Here is a 24,246-nt window from a genome sequence, read left to right as displayed (position 1 = left end):
CTATCCTCTCTCCATCCCTTTGCTGCCATCTCCCTTCTCCCATTTCCACTCCTTTTCCAAATTTTTTCCCTCTGTGCAGACTTTATCGACAGATACACCACTCCCAGAATGCCTTGGCATGACATCGCCTCGGTGGTTCATGGCAGAGCCGCCCGTGACGTGGCCAGACACTTCATCCAGCGCTGGAACTTCACAAAGGCACTTGAACACACATACACACACACACACACACTATATATACATTATCAAATATGGCCAGGCATGTAGGGATTAAAACTTAAAGCTTAAGTTGTTTAAACAGGATCTTTATAAGATGAAGTTTCCTTGTTGACAAACTCTTTTTTGATGGCACTGTTTTGCAGAAAAGCAAATTCAGGGTTTTGATTATAGCAAGCAGGAAGCTGATGTGATATTTAGACGGGTAAACACTAACCTGGCTAAATCACAGGACATGCTTGGCTGGAACAGTGGAAAAATACCTTAATCCTCACACTCATGCTTTCCAAGGCACCAGCTTTTCCACACTTTTCTGTTTCTCTGCTATTTCTGATTCTAAATTTACCCTCTCTATCGCTGAAACGATGTCTCCCACAGATCATGAAACCAAAGTATCGCTCTCTGTCTTATCCATTCCTGCTGCCCAAGTCTCACTCCAGTGCCACTGACCTCAGATACCAAGTCCCAGACTGCGTCAATGCCAAAGTGCAGGTAAGAGACTATGCAGTAGCTTTTGTCTGAGTGAACTCACAAAAGAAAAAAAAACATGGTGATAGTCGTTGATTTTTATCTATAAAAGTTACAGAAACGAGAAATGAGAAAAAAAAACAACCATGGACCAAACAACAAAAAGCACCACTTGCAGAAAATTACAGAAAAAAGAAAAGAACACACACAGTACAAACTCCCACTTTTCCCACACTGTCTTCTACATCACAGTCTGCAAACACTGGAAAGAGATAAAAGAGATTGAAAAAAAAAAGAAAAAAAAGAAAATCTCTCTAGGGGCCAAAAAGTTACATAACTGCGAAGGTTTGCACCTGCCATTGACTGTTCAGGGTTTTTAGCCGAAAGGAACCGACCTTCGAGTGACATGCTTGACTAAAAAAAGAAGGGCATGAATATCCTGCCACAGGTCCATCATGTTTCTGCTTTAGGAAACAGTGTTATGTTTTTCCCTCAGTGTCACTTATGTTTATGCGTCTGATTTTGAACTGTGTCCAACTTTTCCATTTGTATCTTGTAAAACCACCTCTGATGATACTCAATACTTTGGAAAGTATGTGTTATAACGCTACTGTGTCTAATTTTGTATCTACTGAATAAATTAGTATAGTATATGATTTATAACCTTCTATATAATAGAAGCCAGGACTATCCAAGAAAAAACAGCCTATTTTTTTTGCAGTAAATACAACAACGCCGACGAGCTCCGCGCTGCACAGAAAACAACGCTTGGCTCGATATGAAGTAACAACCACAGGCGCTTTGTTGGCAGCACTTCTCATTTCGTCTTACCTTATTTATGTTCTCACACTCGCGGTGGTGATGAAATAGGTGCAACATGAAGCCCTTTTGTAGAATTACTGCTATAATAATGCCTTTGTCTGTGTGTGTGTATAAATATATATATTCAGGTGTTGCGCTCAGCAGCAGACTGGTCGGCGGGTATAAAGTACCATGAAGAGTCCATCCATAACGCCTACATCCAGGTCATCGCCAAGAGCAAACACTACATCTACATCGAGGTAAAGCAGCACTGATGTGACAAATGGTCTTTTTTCATATTACTCAGCTGTGGGGAAAAAAAGCTGAAGCCTTCGGAGGATTTACAAATAATATCAGTAATGAAATAGCTCCATTGGGAATCACTTTGATGGGCTTTTATTACTTCATTCATTACTCGGTTACAGAAAACTGTTTTTGTAATTTCAAAGCCTGAAAGCCATAACCACGTCTCTCTCTTTTCAGAACCAGTTCTTCATCAGCTGTGCCGACAACAGGACGGTCTACAACAAGATCGGAGACGCTATCATTGAAAGGATAATCAGAGCACACAAGTACTTCCCTTTACATTAAACCTCTCTTTGTTTAAGTAACACTTGTAATTATAGGAAGGAAGTTTTATGCACTGCATAGTAATTCGAGATTAGCTTCTCTCTGCTTCTGCTTCCCTACACCAGCGCTGAGAGTCCGTGTGACTTAATGTAACTGATGTGTGTTTGCTCACAGGGAGGGTAAGAAGTACCGGGTCTACGTGGTCACCCCTCTGCTCCCTGGCTTTGAGGGAGACATCACCACGGGAGGAGGGAACGCCATTCAGGCTGTCATGCACTTCAACTACAGGTGAACCACATGCACTTTAAGACGTCTGTTTATATAGAAAGAGGAAGAGTGAAGGGAAATGAGGAAGCGCAATGAGGTGGCATTATCTTCTCTAGCTGATTTCTTTTTTTATTTCAAGTTTATTCAAGTCTTGGATGTACTCATGAGTTTAAATCTCTTCAGAACCATGATCAGAGGCGAGTACTCCATCATCTCCCAGCTGAAAAGAGAGAGTAAGTACAAGAATAAAGAGTAATATTAACTGTTTTTATACATGATATTAAGTTATGAGTTTGAAAAGGGATTTCATCCTTAACTCTTCTGTCTTTTGTGTTCTTCCTCTCCTCTGTTTCCCAGTGGACGACCAGTGGATGAACTACATCTCCTTCGCTGGTCTGCGGACTCACGCTGAGCTGGAGGGACGCCTGGTCACGGAGCTCATCTACGTCCACAGCAAGATGCTCATTGCCGATGACAACACAGTCATCATTGGTCAGTCTGTCTCTCTTCTGCTCTTTCACCTTCTTCTTCTGTTTTTTTTGTTTCTTGTGCTGTTTTCACCAGCTGCTCTTTGAGACCGCTCTGCCTTGACACCACCGAAGTGTGATAACGACAAAAATCTGGCTCTACATCTTCTTCATTCACCATGTGTGCAGCTCACAAATGTGCATGAGAATACTGTTGAGATACGAGTTGATTGTTTCGCAGCTCTGTTGTGCCACCTGCTGGCTGAAAAGGTGCATCTCACTCTCATAGTAACAAAAGGCAAAAGGCTACCTCTGTCTACATATGCCACAGTATTAATAAGTTCAGTTAAACAAAAGCAGAAGCTCTTATGAGATAAATGCAGAGATTCAGTTCCATCTCTAATTTTTGTTGTGTGTGTTTGTTTCAGGTTCGGCTAACATCAACGACAGAAGCATGCTGGGTAAACGCGACAGTGAGGTGGCAGTGATCGTTGAGGACTCTGAAAAGGTGTCTTCAGTGATGGATGGACAGGAGTATGAAGCCGGACCCTACGCACTCCAGATACGCCTGGAATGCTTCAGGTTACAAACTTGTGACTTTATGAAAAAAAGCTGCTGATTTTATTTGAATTTATTTGTTTTATCTTGTCGTTTTTATGTATAAAGTTCAAAAAAGGTTCAGGGTAAATCTGAAAACTAAAAAGATTCTCCAATGAAAAATTCAAATTAAAACTTAAATCACATTTTACACATAAAAAAAAGTAGAATTTGTTTTCCCACCTTTTTTAAAGTTACTATATTCCCCCCCCCCCCCCCCCCCCCCCTTCTCCTTGTTTCCTAACAGGACCATCCTCGGAGGTCACACTGACACCAGCATTGACCTGTCTGACCCAATCAGCGATCGCTTCTATAAGGAGGTGTGGATGACCACAGCTGGCCGCAACGCCACCATTTATGAGAAGGTAGGTTGGACATGATAGTTTAGGGGGGAAATTGTATGATTTGGTTCAAGTTTTATCAATTGAAGTTGTGCTTTGTCAACCTCGGCTCTATATTAGGTTCACAGTCTTTCAGCAAAAGTCAACCTAATCTACTTTCCTTAGTCAGAAATACAAACCCAAATTCAGCTGATGCTAATGTACAGTCTGAGTTTATGAAATCAAGTAGGTATCTTCCAAATCATAGGAAATACAAAGAGAGAATGAGCTGTTTGGACTTTGACCCCCATCACTTCCGTTGGATGCTTTTTACAAAGGGACCTTTGTCTTGTATGCACCAAAGCAAAGAGTAAAGTGTTTCAGTGTACATTCAGGCATATGAGTATTGTTTTAAGACAGACGTATAAAAAAACAACATCATGTCAGTCCATCCAGTAGTTGATGAGACATTTCAGTCTGAACCCAAGTAATGGACAGGCTGAGCCACACCATTATAAAGTGGGCTTCAGTTAAAGACAGCAGCATGTTTGCAGTACACACGTGTATGTGTGTGTGTGTGTTTCGCGGCAGGTATTTCGCTGCCTTCCTTCGTCTCTGGTGAGGAACATGTCTGAGCTGGAGCACTTCCAGTCGATACCAGGCTTGGCCCAGACCGACCTGACCCGCGCTCACGAGGAGCTGCGCAGAATCCGAGGCTTCCTGGTCCAGTTTCCTCTTGACTTCCTGTCGGAGCATAACCTCATGCCCTCTGTTGGAACAAAGGAGTCCATGGTCCCAACTGAGATCTGGACATAAAGGACGTGAAAACCGCCTACTACAACCTACTTACACATCTGAACTGAACTGGTTCATGAGCGAAGCCTCTGGATCGTGCTCATCATCGAATGTGTAATATTGGATTTGCAAGATGAGAGGCAGGTTTACAGCTCTCTTCAGGGCTGATGTGACTGCTGGGAATTGACAAATCTCTCAAATCTGTTTCTACTGAATTACACTAAACAGTAGTTACAGCTTAAAAGGGGTAAGCACTATGTTTTTGGGATGTATGAAGAACAGAATTATGTCACACTTGAGGACAACAGTAACTGTAACTGCATTGGGACTGCATCCAAGTTGGCACATGAACTTGGGGTTTTTTGGGAATCAAACTCAACTCTGGACTTAACTTACATCTTTGGACTGTTGGAAAATCTCACGAGACAGTGAGGATTTCTAAGGGACCAGGCTGGGGCTTTAGACAACAGTGCTGATAAATACTCAGCTCTTGGATCAAGATAGAACAAAATACACAGATGACGATGCATGTGATTTACCGAGTTTGTGACGTAAGGTGCATTAGTGCTAAACACGCTGTATATGAGCTCACGGGAGAGTTGTTAAGCTCGCATATGTGCTGCTTTAGACGGATTGTTGTCTCAGTTGTATCTTGTAGATCTTTTCTAATCCAAAGACATGCGCTTGCTCTTCACCGTGGTCACACATGCACGCAGACAATTTTACCGGTCCAACAGTGGTGCATGATTTCCTAACCACGCTCGGATCTTGTTGACACAGTTTCCATGATGCATGTACCAATCACATCCCATCAGAGGCGTTATATATACTGTCAGAGGTGTTTTGTACGAGATAATTATTGACAAATGAGACAAGCTTTTTCCACTGTTCAAATCAATGTGAATCAAAGTGAAGTTTGTACAAAAGCTAATTTGAACATTATCATGGCTAAGGAAGTAAGATCAAAGAGGGAATGGTCGTGTCGGAGGCTGGATGAGACAATCTGCCCACTAATTCAAAGAAGCAGTTTCTTCTTTGCTCAACAGATGGTGCTGGCTTCTTAAAAATACCGTCTACAGTCATGTAGCAGTTTGAGGCGAGACTTTCAGATCTCCTGCCTGCTTTCCTCTTAGTCTTATGGCGAAGGCTTTCTGTTAAGTAGTTTGTAAACAATGAACATAAAAACCAATATTTCCTGTATAGCATGCAGCTGATGCCAGAGGCAGATTTTTCATATGAAGATACAGTTTGAAATTGCTTGTTACGTTTCCAGGTTTCTGGCAGTTTCTAGTTGCGTTTTTTATTTTTTACTTTTATGTGACCTATGAGGCAATAGATTTTTCTTTTTTTTTTGTATATGTGAATGGTTGGACTCTGTGTTGACTAATTAGTTTAATTAGTTTTTATTTTTAACATCTGCAAAGAGTGTCTTGTTTTGATCGCCAACCCTCTCGAATGTGAAGTTAAATAACCAGTCCTGTGGAATCCAGCTATGTTCAGTTATTGTGACGAACACGTAAAATATTAGGGCATATAATTGGTTAAAGATGTTCTCTGAGGTTATCAAACAACAAAAGGCTGACGTTGGAGCTGCTTTGAAAGAGGAGTCCCGTGAATCAGCAACATGAATCGCTTCATTTGACTTTTCTGATAAAAGGGAAAACACCTGACATTTATTTAACAGAAGCAATAAATGCAAAGCACAGGCTCTGATAATGAATTGTTTTTATATGGGACCAGGAAGTTAATAAATGTTAAGTGAAGAGTTAATGTTTGGAAACATTATGCTGTTTGTTTCTTCAAAGACAAACCAGCTTTTCTTTATTTCTTTATTGATTTCGACAATATTGCCAGCTTTGTTGAACCTTGCCATCTTTGTCAGTGCATTATTTATGGAATATGAATCATTTAACATTCTTTAAACATTTATTGTTTAAATGTATAGCATGGTTGTATGGATGGTTGTGGATTTGTAATTAAGCCTCTTTCTTTATCATAAGCATCATCATCATCATCTGAATCCCTTTACCTCAACGTCTTGCTTCCACTCTCTTTTTTTTTGTACAGTTGAAGGTATTTCTAATTTCTATATCTGTTCATTTAACACAGTGTAACTCATAATTTAAATGGCTAACAAATAAAAAATTATCTTTTGATTTTTTTTGTTTGTTTCATCGCATGAAAATAATTGAAATAAGTACATCTGCATCATACTGACGGGTGACTGGAGCAGGTGAAACTGCATGGCTGTTCTGGCCTGAGTCCATCACATAAGTGCTTTTATAGATGAGATTTTCCAGTTCCGAGAGCACCAAGATTTCTTGTGAAAATAAATAAAGCAAACAAAGACTTCTTTGTCCAACTGTTCACAAGAATTACTTGTCTGTTACACAACAACACGTTTGACCTGTTTCCCATGTTGTAACTTTTGTTTGGTATCCAACTATGACTCTTATCCCAGGATTCATCCTGTATGACACATCAGCAAAATTTGCTATATTTATATTTATAATGATACATTCAAATGTGGCAAATTAATGTAAAAGCTTCTTTATTCTTAATTGAATATTTTCTTTTTCTTTTTTTTTGTTGATGGAAATGCTAACCTTTGCAGCTGTAATGTAATCAATACAAAAGTCTCAAATACAAAAGCGGTGATTAAAAGGCACAAACAAACTATTGAGTTTCACTGCAAGAACAATGTGGCTTTAAGCTTTCCACTGCCTCAGCAGTTTAAGTGGTAAACTGTACTGGTGCTGAAATGTGTGATAACATAATAGAGTATCTTTATAAACCAAGCGTGGAAATACAAAAGCAATGGAGAATTCATCGTTACTGTATTTTGCTGTTTAAGTTGCAGAGCACACAGTGGTCTATTTCAAACAAACACGAAGCTGCTGATTCTCATGGGATCTACCTTCAGTGCCACGTCTCATATTACATGTCGGTGCCAGTTTTTATATAAAACATCTAAGGTTATCAAAGGTGATCTTCGTCAGATTTTCCTCGTGTTGTAGACCGATGTGTTGACACTGATGTTTTAATGTGGAACTGAACTTTTGTACCGTGCAACTAATCCTCATTATTACAATCGACTCTGAAATACATGTAAGCGAGTCACGACAGACACTACAAGGGGAATTCTTGGGAAACACAAGGAAGAGAGCAGAGTTTTATGACGACCCAGAAATTTAGGAGAAATTCTGTGGAAAATTGCCCACACCCTAAGATTGCAGCAGCTCGGCATTAAGATCTTAATTGGGTTTGATTGGCAGGGAAAGTTACTCTCACCTTGGAGGCAGGTAATATTCTTTTTAGCCTTTTCAACACTTTTGTATTCTTTGGAAAAGCGGTTCTTGTGTGAACATGTGGCTACGGGCTGATGTGAACAGTTTCTTCACTGATGTGTCATTTTAGTGTTTCTGCATATGAACTTATGTATCACAGGAAAATTAAATCAATTTCACTTATGAAGTTCAGTTGTATAATGCATTTTGTGGCTTTCCAAAGTCTGAAAAAAATTACTTTTTGACTATTTAACAAGAGTCCTACTTTACACAATGTGTGTGGGGGGGTTGGAGTTTTATTGAAGTGAGATCTACAGAAAGAACCTGAGTTTGATCGTATGAAATGCAGCATCTTCCCACCTGTCAGACTAGAAAGTGACAGTGAGCAGCATTCCTGTCCTCTCTGATGATAAGGAAACGACAGATGACAAGAATGAAAGCAATGATCGTAAATATTCTGTTGCACAATTAATATCGGCAGCAGTGTTGTATAACTGATAAGGAGTGAGTTAATCTTAACTATTATTTATGGCAACAGTTCAGTTTGTAATGACATCAATCTCTATGACACCTGATCAAATAAAGTCCATAATACTGGTGGGAGGTTTCATCTATAACAATGTATCAAATTAACCCCAGTATGCTGTATTAGATCTGAATCTGTAACTACAGCTTTCAAAAAAAAGTAGGAATATTTCCCTACAAATAGTTGAAGAGTAGAAGAATAAAAAATGTAGAGAAGGTACTCATGTAAAGTACAAGTACCTTAAAATGTACTTAATTGTGGTACTTAAGTAACTGTTGCCTACTTGGTAAACTCCACCACTTTTGCTGCTTCACTGTTGTCCATTCATTTTTTTGAACTGTCTCTTGTGAGTCTCCAAACTTTATGAAAGTTCAGTTGTAAATTGCTGGAGAACAAACAACAAGAGCATGTGGCAAATTCAAAAGCCCCGTCCTACAGTTCATGAAGTTTAAACTGTAACTTTTCTATTTTCACAGTTTCAGTGAGATACTGGTTTATCTCAAGAATAATTTTTGATCTCATAATTTGTGTTGTTGTGCTGGATTGCCTGATATTGGAAGATGTTCCCTTGATTTAACAAAAACCGTTCGGAACTGCTGTTAATTGTGAGAGGAAAGATTTTAGTATCTTTTTTAAAATTTCTTTTTTGATTTTTTTTATCCATAAATAACATTAAAAAAAGAAACCCACTATAAAGATGGATCATTTCTGTTTTCTCAGAATAAATCAGTGAAATAAGTAAATAAATTTCTCAAACGACATATTCTCATATCATAGAATAACTGAGCTGACAGACATCGGTTAAACATCATTTGATTGGGTGCTGCTCTATTTAAAAAAAACCGAAAGTGTGAGCGTCGTTGGAAAGCAAAAAAAAAAAAAAAAAAGTTTGGGAGTCCCTACTGCCTCAACAAACCCCGCCCAGTACCAGGCGGGGTTTGTTGAGGCAGTGCGCTGCCCCCTCCCTCCCTCCCTCCCTCTGTATGTTCACTGGCTGTCACAGCAGCGGCTGCAAGACAAGCACTTAGCACTTGCAGCAACCCAGTCACCACAGCCCTCCACCTTTCTCTGCACCGTCTAAATCCCGCAGACATGGACCCGGAGGGGCTGGTGTACACGGCGCTCTTGCTTCCCATCCTCCGCGCGTTTGCGCTCTAGCTGTGCGCTCCCGGCCCGAGGCACGTCCCGCTGCTGACCGGAGAGGGGGCTGTTATTATTTTGTCGCTTAGCTGAGACATCACTGTGTAGGAGAGAGAGAGAGAGAGCGAGGGAGAGAGAGAGAGAAAGAGAGAGAGAGGGAGAGAGGAGCTGGGGGACAGTAGAGACTGAGCAGCAGAGAGGACCACACAGTCGTGACAGCAAAGGCCGTTTCAGGATATAGGGCAACCGAGAGCGGCTTCTTTTTGTGTCCTCCATCATGGCGAGTGACTCTCCAGCTCGGAGTCTGGACGAAATCGACCTGTCCGCTTTGAGGGTAAGACAATGTGACTTCATTTCAACATTTAGTTTTTTCTTGCAATACAGAGACAAACTGGTGTGTGCGTGGCGTGCGTGGCTCTCTCTTTCTCCCTCTCCCTCTCCCCCTCCCTCTCTCTCCTTCTCCTTGCACCTGACAGCGCTCCCTGAATAGCAACCGGCAGGAGAGCAGCAGAGGAGGCTGCAAGAGGCGGATGTGTGGGAGACGGGCAGCCAGGCCGCCACAATGTGTCAAATTATAGATCAAATTATATATAGACATTAACTAACGTGACAGCTGGCTCCCGCATCTGAAGCCTCATCTTCATTCTAGTCAGTCACAGGAAGGTTGATGGTGTGTGTGTGTGCGCGGTGCTGGATTCAGGTTGAAGCTGTGATTCTGCTGACCTGGATAAGGGGGTGGGGGGTGGTTGTGTATCTTTTTTTCCACTGTGGACCAGCCTATTATAGGCCCATCAGCCTTGATTCAGACAGCAGTGGAATTTAACCTATTCCCCCCCCCCCCCCCCCCCCACACACACACACACACACCGCTGATTCTCCAGGCTTGTGTTTTAGAGAGCGAGAAAGACACTAAGCTACTTGATTCCAGATTTGAAATTGTTATTTATGCACATTTGTCCCCTCTTAAACTAGTTCCCCTCTTTCTGTTTTTGGTGCTGTTTGGTGTGTGTGTGTGTGTGTGTGTGTGTGTGTGAGAGAGAGAGAGAGGGAGAGAGAGTGAGTGCCAACCTACCTGTAGTCACTGGAGCCTACTCTCTCCATCAAAGCTGAAAGCCTTGCATGCTGCAATAGCCAGTTCTTTTGTTCATCCAATGTGTGCTGCAAACATGCACGCACACACACACACACACACACACACATACAGACATACACACAAACAGCCTCCTGCGCTTGTGTTTATGCGTGGATACCCATGTTTTCGCTTCGCTGGGCATGGTGTGTGTTATTTTGTGTGTGTGTGTGTGTGTGTGTGTGTGTGTGTGTGTTTCTAATGTGTGGGTGTCTGCCAGGCTGATAGTCAGCTGCACACAAGTAAGGGATGCTGCACATGAGAAAAAGGGGGCTTCAGCTAAAGACCTGTTTGCTGCTTCTGAGAAAGCGAGCCACATCACACACACACACACAATGCAGTTGTTGTCGGCCTGCCTGTGTTTACCTGTCTGCTTGATTGTGCACTGCTTGTCTGTTTTTTTTATACCCTCTGTCTTCACCCGTCCCTTTCTCGCTCATCATGGCTGTTTGCTCCCTGTCTTTCCGCATCATTCACAACTGCTCATCCATCTACCTGCATGTCGTTCCTGCTTTTTTTATCGCCTGTGTTTTTTAAAACATTTTTTATATCTTCTCTGTCTGACTGACTGTACGCACCTCCACGTCTATCTGCCAGCTGCTCTGTCTTTTTAGCATCATCTCTCTGTCTCTCTCTCTCTCTCTCTCTCCCTGCCCACCTCCCTGCCCCGACCGCATGAAGAGTAATGTTCACATGGGGAGGTGAATGATGTGTCGACACCGAACGCTACTTTAGAGGTTTGCACCTATAGTGTGTGTTCTCACCGGTGTGGAGAGCAGAACTGGTGGCGGAATGGAAAAGGAGAACGTGAAAGACAGGAGGAAGAGGAGATGGAGAATGAGGCAGACAGAGGAGATGAAGAGGGATGAGGAAGAGGAGGGAAGTGTCTGTGCGTTGGGGAGTCAGCCCATGCATGTCCCGTTCTTTCAGAGGCGTGTCAAGCGCCTGTCGTTCACTGTGACTCAGAGGCAGCCACAAGGACACACACACACGTTTGTTTTGACACGGCATGTTCATGTATCTGAAGCAAGATGGGTTCATGTGAGTGATCCCAGCAGTAGTGATTATTTGACACCTCTTTTTATTTATGTGATTTTGCGTGTTTGCATCTGCACCCTCATTGTTAAAATGGTTCTTTGGCGAGGGTGATATTTGAAACATGACACCTCTAAGAACATAATGGTTTCTTAGAAAATGATTTGCTAGACCCCTTTGACCTGCTGATGTCACTGAGGTCACTTGTTGTGCAACCAAGCTTTGTTTGAATTTTAGTGGCGAGCCCAAAGAAATTTCCATCTGATGATGTGGTAAAACCACAGAAAGTCAGCTGAATGCAAGCTGTTCCAGACATGTCGTTTGGTTCTCTCTCCTCCACAAATATGCATCCAGACTTCTAAGGAAACGTTTAACGTGATTTTGTGTCATTCATCAGGTGAACAACAATCAAGCTGTCAAAGAAACGCAAGACGAACACGTCCGGACAGGCCCTAACGATTTATCTGCACTGCCTCTATTCCGCTTCTCACATTTTTTCCATCTTTACACCGCGCATTTTGACTCATAATGATACCCCACCCCCCACCCCACACAAACACACACACACAGGCACGCACGCACACACACACACCCACACACTCTCATATGACATAGTGTACAGTCAACCACTGGACTGGCTAGACAGGAAGTAGGTCAGCTGGCTCTGGTGAGATGGGGAGGGGGTGGCTGATTATAATACTGGCATTGGTGGTGATGATGGGGGATTGTGTTTGAGCGCATGTGTTTGTGTGTGTGTGTGTGTGTGTGTGTGTGTGTGTGTGTGTGAGAATGAGGGGGGTTCAGAGGGCAGTGCTCTTGCACTCGGCTGTTTTTGGGCAAACTGACCATCACGCACGCACACACACACTCACGTGGGCACACACACACACACACACACACATAGTGATACAAAGAGACAGACAGAGCTGAGTGGGAAGTAGAGTGTAGAGAGAAGTGGCTTTTCATGTTTGCTGTCTCTGTGCTTCTTCCCTTCTTGCTTTTTTTTTTTACTTCTCGCTCGCTTTTCTTATGCCTTGTCTGGTCTCTGCCACATTTGCTGGTGTCAACCCCAGCAGCACCTGTATAGATGCCTTCACTCGCGCAGGTAAAAAGCCAAAGTTAGAGGCAGTCACAGACACCTCGCCGCTCTTTCCTGTCTTTGCAACTGACATCGACAGCCAAAAGATCAGAGGAGGTCGAAACGCTGTGGTTTTTTAATACAAACAGTGGTTTTTATGTAAAGTGATGATGCGCACACGTGCACACAAACACACACACACGGGTCAGAGGCGTCACAAGCACGGGTTCATCCAGTCAGCTGACGAGAGCAACAGATGGTAAACCAGCAGGAAGTATAGCCACGCTCACAGGCATGCACGCACACGCTGGCAGTAGAGACGAGTGAGCTGTGCAGGGACTCAGGTGTGAGATCTGTGATGAAAGAGAGGGAAGGTGAGGATGAAGGGATGGTGACACGGTCAGAGAAAGAGAGGACAGAAGAAGAAAAAGAAACAGAGGGAGAGAGCAGTATCGATGGATTCAGAGAGAGAAACGGGACGTGTGGGGATGAATGCAGCTCAGAGAGACTTAGAGGAACAATGAGAGACGCAGAGAGCAGAGAGAGAGAAGAAGAAAGCGACAGAGGCTCCGCTCGGGCTAAAGGTGGAGATGTGACCAGTGACCAAAGTAGTCCGAGGCATAGGCCCCTCTCCAGATCTCCTCCCTCCCTCCCTCCCTCCCTCCCCATCCCTCGTTGCCCAGTAAGACCACATTCCTCGGCCGTTCACCATGGACGCCATAGTAACGGGGCCACAGCAGTGCCCAGGGCTTACACAGAGCTTATTCATGAATAGTCTATATACTGTATGGCAGTCTGTCGCTGAGAAATGCCCCTCTCCCTCCCACCCTCCTTTCTACTTTGCCTGCCTGCTTCTAGTTGACCTATTTCCCCCCCCCCAAGTCACTGATGGAGCGGCGTCAAGTCTTTAATTCTCTGCTGCACTTATAAAAGCACCACGATGTACAAGCTGTACCCACTAAATAGGAAGTTCCTAATTTGAATCTGCCAAATTCCATTAGTAATCGCTGACATTTTACTAGAAATGTTCCTTTTTGATACTTGCAAGCTGATTTCAGGAATAATTACTCAGCCTATAGCAAGTAAAGGAAGGATTTGTTGTCCAAAGAATTTTTGGGGGGAAATTCTCTCATGTTCAAGAAGGGACGTAGTTTATGTTTCCTGCAAAAAAAACCCCAAAACACCAGTGGTTTGTGTTTAGTGTAAGCACAGTTTCAGAGCAGGTAAAGTAAATATCATTCAAGAAAAAAGACATCACAGTCAGAGAGCCAAACTCTTTGATTTCCAAATGGCTTCCAATGGCAGAGCAAACTACTCACACAATCAGCAAAAATGTTGCCAGGACATGAAAGATAATAAACAGAAGCTGTGATCGTCTAGATTATAACTTTATATCATAACATTATGGTTCAGTATGCTTTGAAGACATTTTAGGATAAATTAAAACATGAGTATACACGAGCGCACACACACTCTAACCCGCTTTTTTTCCTTCCTCCTGCGCTCTAACATACAAAGTATACTCTCTAACTTGATCTGAAGTGCTTGAAGGGATCATGTGCATGTAAACAAGTCCATAGTTGGAGCTGAATCCCTCCGTTGTGTCTGACTCACATGGTGCGGGGCAGGAAGGCAGGAAAGATGGATTGGATCAACAGAGGGAGAGAGCGGCAGGCGAAAAATTGAGAAGAAAAGATGAATGATGAGGGGGACGGAGGGATGGACGGAGAGATGACAGGGAAAGGTGTGAGATGACAAACTGGCAGAGACTGATGGAAGGCGAGGAGGGGATGGGCTCATTAGCATCGCAGAACAAACTCTGTGGCGCGGCTCATCTTCGGCGCGCTGTAAATCTGTGATTAAGAGTTGACTCCTGTTAATGTACTGTACATGTCTGGGTGAGATGTACTGGGAATTAGGCTACCACAGCATCTCCTTGTAAAAGCAAGCAGTGGTGAGCTATGTTGTTAAGTGTAAGTGGTTTTATAAGAGGCAGACCCGGCCCCAGCATGACTCCTATCATCCTCTTAGGGTCTCTAATTCAATCCACCTCACTTCTCTGTAATTCACTTTCAATGGACGCTAACAGCACTCACCTGGCTGCTGTCTGCTGCAAGACACATATACTAAACATACACAGTGGCCCTACATGGACTATTGAAGAAACAATCAAGGTGAATAAAGAATTAATCGCTTTCTGATTTTTTTTTTTTCCAATTTCTGTTTGATCCCTGACCTCTCACATAGTTAGGCATTTTACCCTACACACACTAAAAAGTATGCAGACTCAACTTATTTGAACTTGAGCTGGTAGATTTATTTGGCTTCTTGGGGGGGCGTGAACAAACTGTTAGCTTATACAGCTGATGTGGCTAACATTTTGGCAAATATTTGCCTGCTTACACATCCAACGAATACAGTAACACTGATGTGGAGTTGTGTTTTGATTGCAATTCAAATATTCACTCTCCTTTTAGCCCTGTTTTGAATTTTTTTTGGCTCTTTAGCTGCTAATTGTACCCACTACGTTTGCTAGCTAGCCGCTATCTCTGTCTGTTTGCCGCTCGGTCCTCGAGCGGTAGCACAAAGTGGGTGTATTGGTGCTTTTTGCTGAAATAAATCTACCTGCTGGAAAGCATGGGTTAATGAGAGAGGGGACACTGAATCAGAACAGGAAAGTTGTCGGCTCTAAAGCCAAAACCGGAAGCATAAACATATCTAAGCTGCTTAGTGTGACTTAGTTACACAGGTGTTGAAACAATTAGTTGATTAATCGCTTTATTGATTGACAGAAAATTAATGAATGACTAATTAATGAACTAATTTTCTTAGTCTATTAATTGTTTAAGTAATTTATCAAGCCAAATGCTTAATGTTTGCTGGTTGCAGCTCCTCAAGTGTGAGGATTTTGTGGTATTCTCTTTTTTATGTCATTAGAAATCGACTGTCTGGTGGATGCATGGCTGTTGTTGAGAGAAAAATCAGTAAACAACAATGAATCAGAAGCAGAATCATCCAATAATGAAAATAATCCTGCTACTGTGCACATAGAGGCAGACAGTGGAGAGTATGTATATGAAGTGGGCCTAAAATATTCTTTTCATGAACACAAAGAACAAACTGATTTGTGTTTTGGGTCTGTAATGAGTGTACTGTTTTGATATTGCAGTTTACCCCTTCAGTAATTTGTGCCACTGTGTGAACACAACCTCACAGATTACATTTCACACATCTGCACCGATTTATTTCTGTTGTAGTGGAAGTCTAATATTCACTTACTGTACTGTCAGTGTTTTTACCCTGAGAGTCACACACCATCTCTATATCTGTCTTACATTATATTTTCTTCTAGTCCACACTGTCACATGTCGATACTGTGTAAAGAATGTTTGATCTTAAACTGAAACCATAACAGATAAATATCTCATGGTCAGGCCTCTGACTGTGGCGAATACACGTTACGTTCCTGGTTATAAAACTCATATCTGGAATTTACAGCCAGTTCTCTAGTGTCCCTCTAGTTTTCTTATGACCTTCAGGAACATGTTTGTTGTTATTTTAATTGAATGTGACACACTTGACATGATATGTACAAAAACTGAAAGTAGTTTTGCTAAAAATCGAGTAATTGTTCAACAGGTGTGTTTTGTTTGTTTTTTATATTTGGAAAAATGAAAGATGGTAGACTACAGATATTTGTCTGTTACATGTTTGTTGTTCTTGGTTTGGATTCAAGTGCTCACAATGAATCAGAAAGTTGAGTGTCAGCCAGAGACAAGCAAGCAAACAAAAACTGAGAGCTGCACTGGTTCTTGAGAAGTGCCTGAGAGCTCTTCAGGATTTGGCAAGTGACAATAGCTTAATAATTAACATTAATTGCTCAGCTTCCTCAATCAGCAAGTCGTTTCTTTGGTTGTCAGTTCAGAGAACTTCAAGGCACTCTGATGTAAATGAAAGGCCTTTAATTAAAGCACAAGGAATATACTGTATATGTGTTTCAGCTGAGGAATCTGCCAGGCTTTATGATGTTACATGAGCCTTAATGAGGAAAAGTCATTTAATTTCATGAAATAAAACAGTTATAATTAAAATCAAATTGACCCACGACATTATAGGAAGATTACAGAAAAAACTATTCGCCCTGAGAACTATTGCTGTAAGTGATCACATTACTAACCCACAAATGTTTACTTATAACTTGTCAGGAGTTGCGGTAAGGTAATGTATTATGGTCAGAGCTGCGTCACGTATCACCTTCGAATGTGGTTTTGCAGATCAGATTAAATCTACCCATAGCTATTTTTTTTTTAGCAGTGATCAGATTACCTGATTTTAAAGGAAGTTGTTTGTTCTTGTTTTAGACTTAAGCTTAGAGCTAGGTTTAGCTTTTGGTTAGGTAAGAGTTAAGGTTAGGAATGCAGTGGAGAGGATTAAGGTTAGGTTGAGGAATGAAAGAATGAATGCAGTCAGTGAAAGTCCTCACACATGTTATAAAGTGGCTTTCTTAAGAACTCCAGCCCTGCACTCTAAAACCCATTATTTCTAATGGCCTGTGCTGCACATGGACCGATATCCCCTGTTTGGAGAAAATAGTGGATTCAGTGCTGCATCTATCTCAGTGTCCTTGTGCCCAAAGTGGGTCCTACTCCATCCTACCTTTGCTCAAACGATGTTTTGAATATGGCACTGGATTCTGGCACGATAATATTGTTCCGTCTTCAGACTTCTAGATAAGTGGTGAGTGAGGTTAGGCAAACTGTGTCCTATCTCAAAGACACTTGTGATACACATGCTATTGCTGTTGTTGTGTGAAAGGCCTTGCAAATGGAACTGTCCTCATAGAAATTGTGGGAAGTCATGTTACCTTGTGGTTTTGGAAAATTCTCAGACGTCTGGTCTGCTATGAATCAATTTCGAAAGATGGTGGATGATGTAAAAAAAAAAAAAAAAAAATCTGCACCGTCATTGGGGTCAAAGTAAATCTTTTGTCAAAAGTTGACATTTTGGAGAAATGATGTGTGTCTGTGTGTTTATCATGTGTCAGTCGGCATATCCTCATTCTTCCCTCTCAGCACTTTAATGGTGTTTTTTGAGCTATATTAATAACTTACTGCCATTCAGCAGCGTCAACGCGCCCGCACCCTGTGATTCATTCACCATCAGTGAGGTCATGTGGCAGTCATGTGACTCTGGCAAAAGCTCAGCACAAAACACAAATGGAGAAAAAGGGGAAGGGGACAAAAATTGCTCCAGTCATAGGGAACTCTAAACCACAGACACACAGACGTGCACACACACACACACACACACACGCACACACACGCACACACACACACACACACACACACACAAACATGCAGACGCACTGACAAAGCCTGGTGCTCGCAGAGAGCTCATTCTGCAAGTGGCCTATAAAATATGAATGATATCGTGCTATATTTTTATCAGCGAGCCTGAGGACATGTATGAACTGGAGCAGCAAAAACGCTCTGTTTCTCTAGCCACAGCACTCATTCTGTATGCTGTGCGTGGAGGAAAGGAAAGCTCCACATGCATCCCTACATCAGGTGCTTGCGGTTTCTATATGCATATGCATTTATAGCATGCATCCGTGTGTGTGTGTGTGTGTGTGTGTGTGTGTGTGTGTGTGTGTGTGTGTGGCGATCATGAATTCTTTTTCATTATCTGAATGTTTTTGTTGTGTAAAAGCCGGAAGATGAAGAAGGCGCATTCTTAGATGTGTCCTGGGAGTTGCTGTCAGAACTTTGTATGCTGCTCTGAGAGTTAATTCACACAGCTGCCAAACACACACACACACACACACACACTTGGAGAGAGAAAAAGGAAGTGTGGGGAGGAAAACTCTACCTGCATCAGCTGAAGGCCTGATAGCAAGGCGAGCAGCTGCACTGCTTGCAGAACGCTGCTGTCTGCACTCTTGAAAGAGGTTTGCAGTCTCTCTCTCCGAATCCCTCTTTCGCACGTACACACGCGTTTAGTTAGACACACACTTTTCATTTTGTGCCCACTCACACTCGTTAGAACATTTGAACACTAGCCCTTGTGTAGGAGTGTGCTTTTGGCACAGTATGTGTGTGTGTGTGGTTATGAGAGTGTGAGAGAGCGAGACAGCGGGAGGATGTACTTGAGACAAAGTGTTAGAGAATGAGTTTGTTGCCGTTTGTGTGTGCGCGTGTGTGTGTTTGTATGTGAGGGAAAGTGCGTGTGTGTGTGTGTCTGCCGTACACAACAAAGAAAGAGGGGTGAAAAAAACGACAGGAAAAGGAAGGAGAGTGCAAGAAAAGCACAAGGCCCTATCTTCAGAAACAGCTGACAGGTTGACAGGTCTGCTGAGACCCGCAGAAACAAACATATATAGACAGAGCGAGGGGGGACGAAGAGAAGGAGAAGAGAGGGATGAAGAGCGAAAGTGGTGAAAGACAGGGAGGCATAAAGAAAGAGACAAAAAAACAGAAGTAAAAGATAGTGTTAAAATATAAGCACGCAAACATCTTGAGCATGTGCGTTGTATTATACTCCAGCATCCAAAATGTAAAGTCATTTCCTTCTCTGTGTACTGTGGCAACACACAGATCTGCATGTTGTGCGCGCGAAGATTATAGCTGAAAGTTCCACTGAAAAAATCAATGAAAGAAAAGCGCAGAAAGAGAGGTAGAGAAAGCAACAAAGAGACTGATAAACAAAAGAAGTGATGAGGTTATAGAGGAGAGAGACGGGGATGGAAATAGGGTGCGTGTGTGGCTCCTCAGAGTGGAAATAAAATGTTGCTTTATTGAGAGGGGAATAGTCTGTGAAAAGTGGATATCGTGTAATATCATCTGTCCTCCAGCTTTGCATGAGTCCCAGTTCAGAACTACACAATAGTGCAGTTTATTTTGGTGAATCAGCAACGAAATAAAGCCTCTAGCTTTGCCCACTGAAGAAGATCTCATTGTTAAACATCTTCTATGGCTCGTCCCGAGATGATAGTGTAGAACTATTTTCAAAAAGGAAAAAGGGGGGAAAAAAAGGATGAAAATGACTGTGGATATTGGTATATTTTGAACTGATGCAGTAGAATTGGCTGTAATCCACATTACAAGCAGTGTATTGTGAGAATTTAAAGCATAAGAGCCACATCACTCTCCAAGCCCACACTGCCTTTGTGTTATAAGGTCATTTACAATGTTGGACTGCTGATAATATACATTTACAGACACTGTGGACTTGAGTTCCTTGAGGTGACGAGGGCCCAAGACTAGCTACTGCCACCTCTGGTAGAAAGAATGAGGTATAAAGTTTATATAAAGTTTATACTGAAGCAAAATGAATGATGGTATGTAACATTTAGAAAACTTTATAATGGCATGGGTGCACAGGGAGAGAAGAGACACAAGAGAAGGGTAAAAGCCCTCAGTGTTTCTGGGACTCTGTTGGAATGAGAGGACTGTTAGCAAAAAGTACTTGTCCTGGACTCCGTCAGGAATGAAGGAGAGGAAGAGAGAACGCAGAGATAAAAGAGTGAGAGAGACATAGTTGGACTTGGTCTGGTTGGTGGAGCAGAGAGAGTGTGAAAGAGAGGAGAGAGAGAGAGAGAAGAGGAAAGAGAGGGTGAATACCAGCTATTGTTGCAGCAACACGCAGCAGAGAGGAAGGGGGAGGTGTGTGTGTGTGTGTGTGTGTGTCTGTTTGTGTGTGCACAGAGGTCAGTGGGTTTTAAGCTCTGTTCGAGCTGCTCCTTGTCAGAGATGCGTTGAGTTCTGTGTTGGCAACCTAGCGACTGTGGGCTTAAATTATTAGCTGGTCTGGACACAAGCCTAAAACAATCCAGGACTGCATTTCAGACCAGTGTATCAACACCCAGAGAGCTCGGTTGGTAGAGCAAGACACACCAGCATGGCCTCGGTTAGAAGCGGTCACTGCTGTAATATGGAAATTAAGACAAAGAGTCTACAGCTAAGCTAGCGAGTCTGTGAGGCTGCTAATGCTAATTTCAGAAAGCTAGCTTGCTCATAAGGACAATGTTACATTGCTGATACTTAGCAGGTAACGTTTATCAACTTATTTTAGTGTGTTAGCATACTTTGCTTTGTTGCACTAATCAAAAGGTTAAACTAGACGCAGTATTTAAATTACAATTTTGACTTGATAATGGCACTGGATGAAAAGCCAGTCAACCGTTATAACATTCTTTATATCAACCTCAGAGGAAAAGTCAGGGGATGACCAAAATTATTACAGTTAATCCCGAGGGGAATGTGAATGTCTGCAAAAAATTTCATGGCAATCCATCCAATAGTTATTGCAGTCATGACCCAAACTGGACTTTCCGACATTACCTCTGGACAGCCATGCTGCTAGCGTGGCTAAAAAATGCCATGCTTTGTTGTACATTTATTACTGTCTAAATCTGACTGAACACTGGATAACTTGATAACTGGATTACTTTGATGAATACTAGTTGTATTAATCTTAATAATCTTGCTATGTTTCCTTTGTCTTTCCAGGATCCTGCTGGCATCTTTGAGCTGGTTGAGCTGGTGGGAAATGGCACCTACGGGCAGGTGTACAAGGTAAGAATATGTACACTTGCATTAACAGACTTTGATACTCCTATCATTCTGATAACATGCTCCCTCATCTTATCAACTCTTGTTTACCTATATGGAATAAAAAGTACAAATGTGCAGTGTGACTGAAGGAAACAGAGAGGACAGGAAATAAAAGCAGTGCACAAGCTTGAGAGAAATGGAGTGAATGTAAAAGAGACTTAAATGCAGAGAGGAGAAGAAGAATCTGGGGCACATTAAAGTGCTTTTAGGAGAATTTCCTGTACTCTGTTTTCTTCTTTCTCTACTGTATTTACATTTCTTCCTATACCTCTGCAGGGGTTATTTGGTTTCCTGAGATGAGATATTTTAAGGGGAAGTGTCTTTGCCATTGACAGGAAGTGCTTGTGCTTGATCTGGCTTTGTGACATCGCTGTGGTTGGAGGTTTTTGCTGTCAGCTGGATTCAGCTGCTCACCGCTGTCATTTAAATATTATCTCCGCATCCATGTCACTGTCTGAACTTCCTCTTCCCTCCACGATGGCCCGCTGTTTCGGTGGTCCTCACTTCCTTTTCCTGTTTCTGCTCCTTCCTATCCTGCCACTCTGCAGGATGTTGCACCAGCAGTATGGCACTTTGTGTTTAACAACCTCTTTCTGGAATAAACATATGTTTGTTTCAATAAGTGACAGTATGGACATGTGAAGGCCCTTGTGAGTGCATTTATATTGTGTGTGTGTGTGTGTATGTGTGTGAAAGTGTGTCTAATGGAGCAGAGAGTCAAGGTCAGCTGATAATGGAGACGGGTACTTTTTACAGCTGATTGGACCAGATTAAAGGTCAGGCAGAGGTTGGACATGCTTCTCCACACTTCTAGAAATAATCTGACATCCACGTGTGTTTGTATCTGCATGCGTGCGTGTGTGCGTATGTGTGGGTTAGTGACAGAAGGCAGGAAAATAACACAAAAGGAACGGAGAACAGGAGAGTTATGTGTATCCATTTATTGCTGACTCTGCTGTCTTGGTGAAAGTCACGGCTCATTTACTGGCTGACATTCAGCCAGTCTGTTCCTATACATTACTGAGCCACAGAATGCCTATGGCAACAGCACCGGCCTGTTGGCTCAGGAGCCCATTAAGCTCATCCACAGTGGTTTGTGATTGGGTGTTTCACAGCGTATAATTCCCAGCAGAGTCCACACTGAAGTTTATGCTATTGCTGCTGTTGGTTGACAGCTTCAGAAATGACATTCCCACTGTTCTATTTTCTATTATGTGACTATTTGTTCTTAAAATGTCCTTTTAGTGCAAAATATAATGAACTTTAGGTCACATTCAAAGAAAATAAAACGATAGATAGATTAAATTGCAACTATTTTGATTTTAGGATAATTAAGAAAGAATGCTAAACATTTCCTAGTACCAGCCTTTCAAGAATTTGCTGATTTGCTTTGTCATATGTGATAGGAAACTAAATATCTTCCCCTTTTGCTCTGTTGTTTGTACAAAACAAACAATTTGAAGATGTAACCTTGAGCTATAGGAAGTTGAGATAAGTATTTTTCACTATTTTCTGACATTTATAGACCAAGAGTTTAATAAAGAAGATAATCACAATATTAATTGATAATGAAAAGAATAGTCTGTTGCGGCCTTAAGATAAAATATGCATTTTTAATTCAAAATAATGGTATGAATGCGTTCTAGTGTGTAGTTTCAAATATTGCCCTTGAGTGCTGTAGAAGTAGGTACAGATGTAAACAGGGAAAGATTGGTCTCATACATACAGATAAGGAGCAGAGTCACTTGAGCAAAAATGCCATCTATTTTAAATTCCTCAGGCGATTGAGCTCCGTCGTCGAGGCAAGCCGCCTGAAGAGGATCAACTTCTCGTGAGCAGGTGAATCTCTGAGTCACTGAGATGATAAATTGACCTTCAGCCCGGTGGGTATAAGTGAACTGGAATTGCTCCGACTTTCTCCAAACCGTATTTTCGACGCCTGTAAAAGTAACACATAAAAATAGTGTATGTAGTTTTGGACTGTAGTATCCCTCCAGTCTGGATCGAGGAATCCTTGTCAGTGTGATGTGGACTGAGCACAGGTGGAGTCTGAATGTGTGCTGAGATGTAAAGGTTAGAGTCAGACGGGCTGTTAACATGACTTTACTCCTCCTTTTGACTCCAAAAATAAATTCAATTTGCTCGGTGGCCAGGGTTCAGTTTTGCTCTGCAGTTTAAAAAAACACTGAGAATCACCAGAAAGCTCCTCTAGAACATACACAACCTACGCAAACTGCCTTTTATTTTGATCCTTGTTGAATGTAATTGCGAGATTTATGCAGATTAATAGCACATATCAACGTTATTTGATAAAAATCTAAATGCAAATTTACTTCTTTTTCATTTCAGTGAAATGAAAAAGTAATGATTTCTGTGGATAGACAAATTTAGGCTACATTTGGGATTATTAAAACTTTTATAACCTTGTCGGATGAAGTGAAAAATGCATCAGCAGCTGACATTTTGCAGATTTAAATTTTTATTGAACAGAAATCTGATATGAAAACATCACAAGACAAGGAACAGTAATGGAAAAAAGTTATTTCCACGTCTTCTTACATCAGGTACTTTGGTACTTCTTCTTCTCCCACAGCAAAAGTAAAAGCAAAAGCAAAAGCATGACTCTTGTCCCAGTCCACTGCATTCTGCTGCAATAGTTTTTACTCAGTGCACTGTGTAATAAAGCTAGAGATATGTAGGTTTATGTGTATGCATGCATCCTTGTGTGTGTGTGTGTGTGTGTGTGTGTGTGTGTGTGTGTGTGTGTGTGTGGTCAGCACAGTGCTTTATGGCGATAGAGGGCCAGTAATGTGCCACGTAGCTGCAGCTCTGTGATTCTGGGAGCAAAAGATAACAGGTTTATCAACAATCCCACTACACCATCTAGTTAAATGATACAGATCTGCCCCTCAGTGCTCCCCCCCCCCCCCCCCCCCCC

The 24,246-nt window shown here is 42.0% G+C and overlaps 2 protein-coding genes across 7 annotated transcripts in view; both read left to right on the top strand.

The window, feature by feature from the left end:
* Nucleotides 1-6,657, top strand: part of pld1a (phospholipase D1a) — a 36,529-nt gene extending 29,872 nt beyond the window's left edge. For all 3 annotated transcript variants that reach the window (XM_087177881.1, XM_023420981.2, XM_023420980.2), the window contains exons 17-26: nt 80-198; nt 595-708; nt 1,635-1,745; nt 1,969-2,057; nt 2,230-2,343; nt 2,506-2,555; nt 2,680-2,814; nt 3,218-3,371; nt 3,634-3,751; nt 4,298-6,657. In XM_087177881.1, the coding sequence (XP_087034007.1) occupies nt 80-198; nt 595-708; nt 1,635-1,745; nt 1,969-2,057; nt 2,230-2,343; nt 2,506-2,555; nt 2,680-2,814; nt 3,218-3,371; nt 3,634-3,751; nt 4,298-4,522 (1,229 nt within the window). In that variant the 3' untranslated portion in view covers nt 4,523-6,657. The remainder of the gene's footprint in view (nt 1-79; nt 199-594; nt 709-1,634; nt 1,746-1,968; nt 2,058-2,229; nt 2,344-2,505; nt 2,556-2,679; nt 2,815-3,217; nt 3,372-3,633; nt 3,752-4,297) is intronic.
* Nucleotides 6,658-9,327: 2,670 nt separating this feature from the next.
* Nucleotides 9,328-24,246, top strand: part of tnika (TRAF2 and NCK interacting kinase a) — a 61,130-nt gene continuing 46,211 nt past the window's right edge. For 2 of the 4 annotated variants that reach the window (XM_087177891.1, XM_023420903.2), the window contains exons 1-2: nt 9,328-9,788; nt 21,204-21,269. In XM_087177891.1, the coding sequence (XP_087034017.1) occupies nt 9,732-9,788; nt 21,204-21,269 (123 nt within the window). In that variant the 5' untranslated portion in view covers nt 9,328-9,731. The remainder of the gene's footprint in view (nt 9,789-21,203; nt 21,270-24,246) is intronic. The other 2 variants (XM_023420906.2, XM_023420907.2) reach the window with 2 other exon arrangements.

This window comes from Seriola lalandi, unplaced genomic scaffold (assembly GCF_002814215.2).
Source record: "Seriola lalandi dorsalis isolate HSWRI2012SDOR001 ecotype SW California unplaced genomic scaffold, Sedor1 jcf7180002054660, whole genome shotgun sequence".
In the NCBI taxonomy this organism is placed as follows: domain Eukaryota; kingdom Metazoa; phylum Chordata; class Actinopteri; order Carangiformes; family Carangidae; genus Seriola; species Seriola lalandi.
The sequence above is the reverse complement of the archived record's forward strand: the minus strand, read 5'-3'. Positions and strand labels throughout refer to the sequence as shown.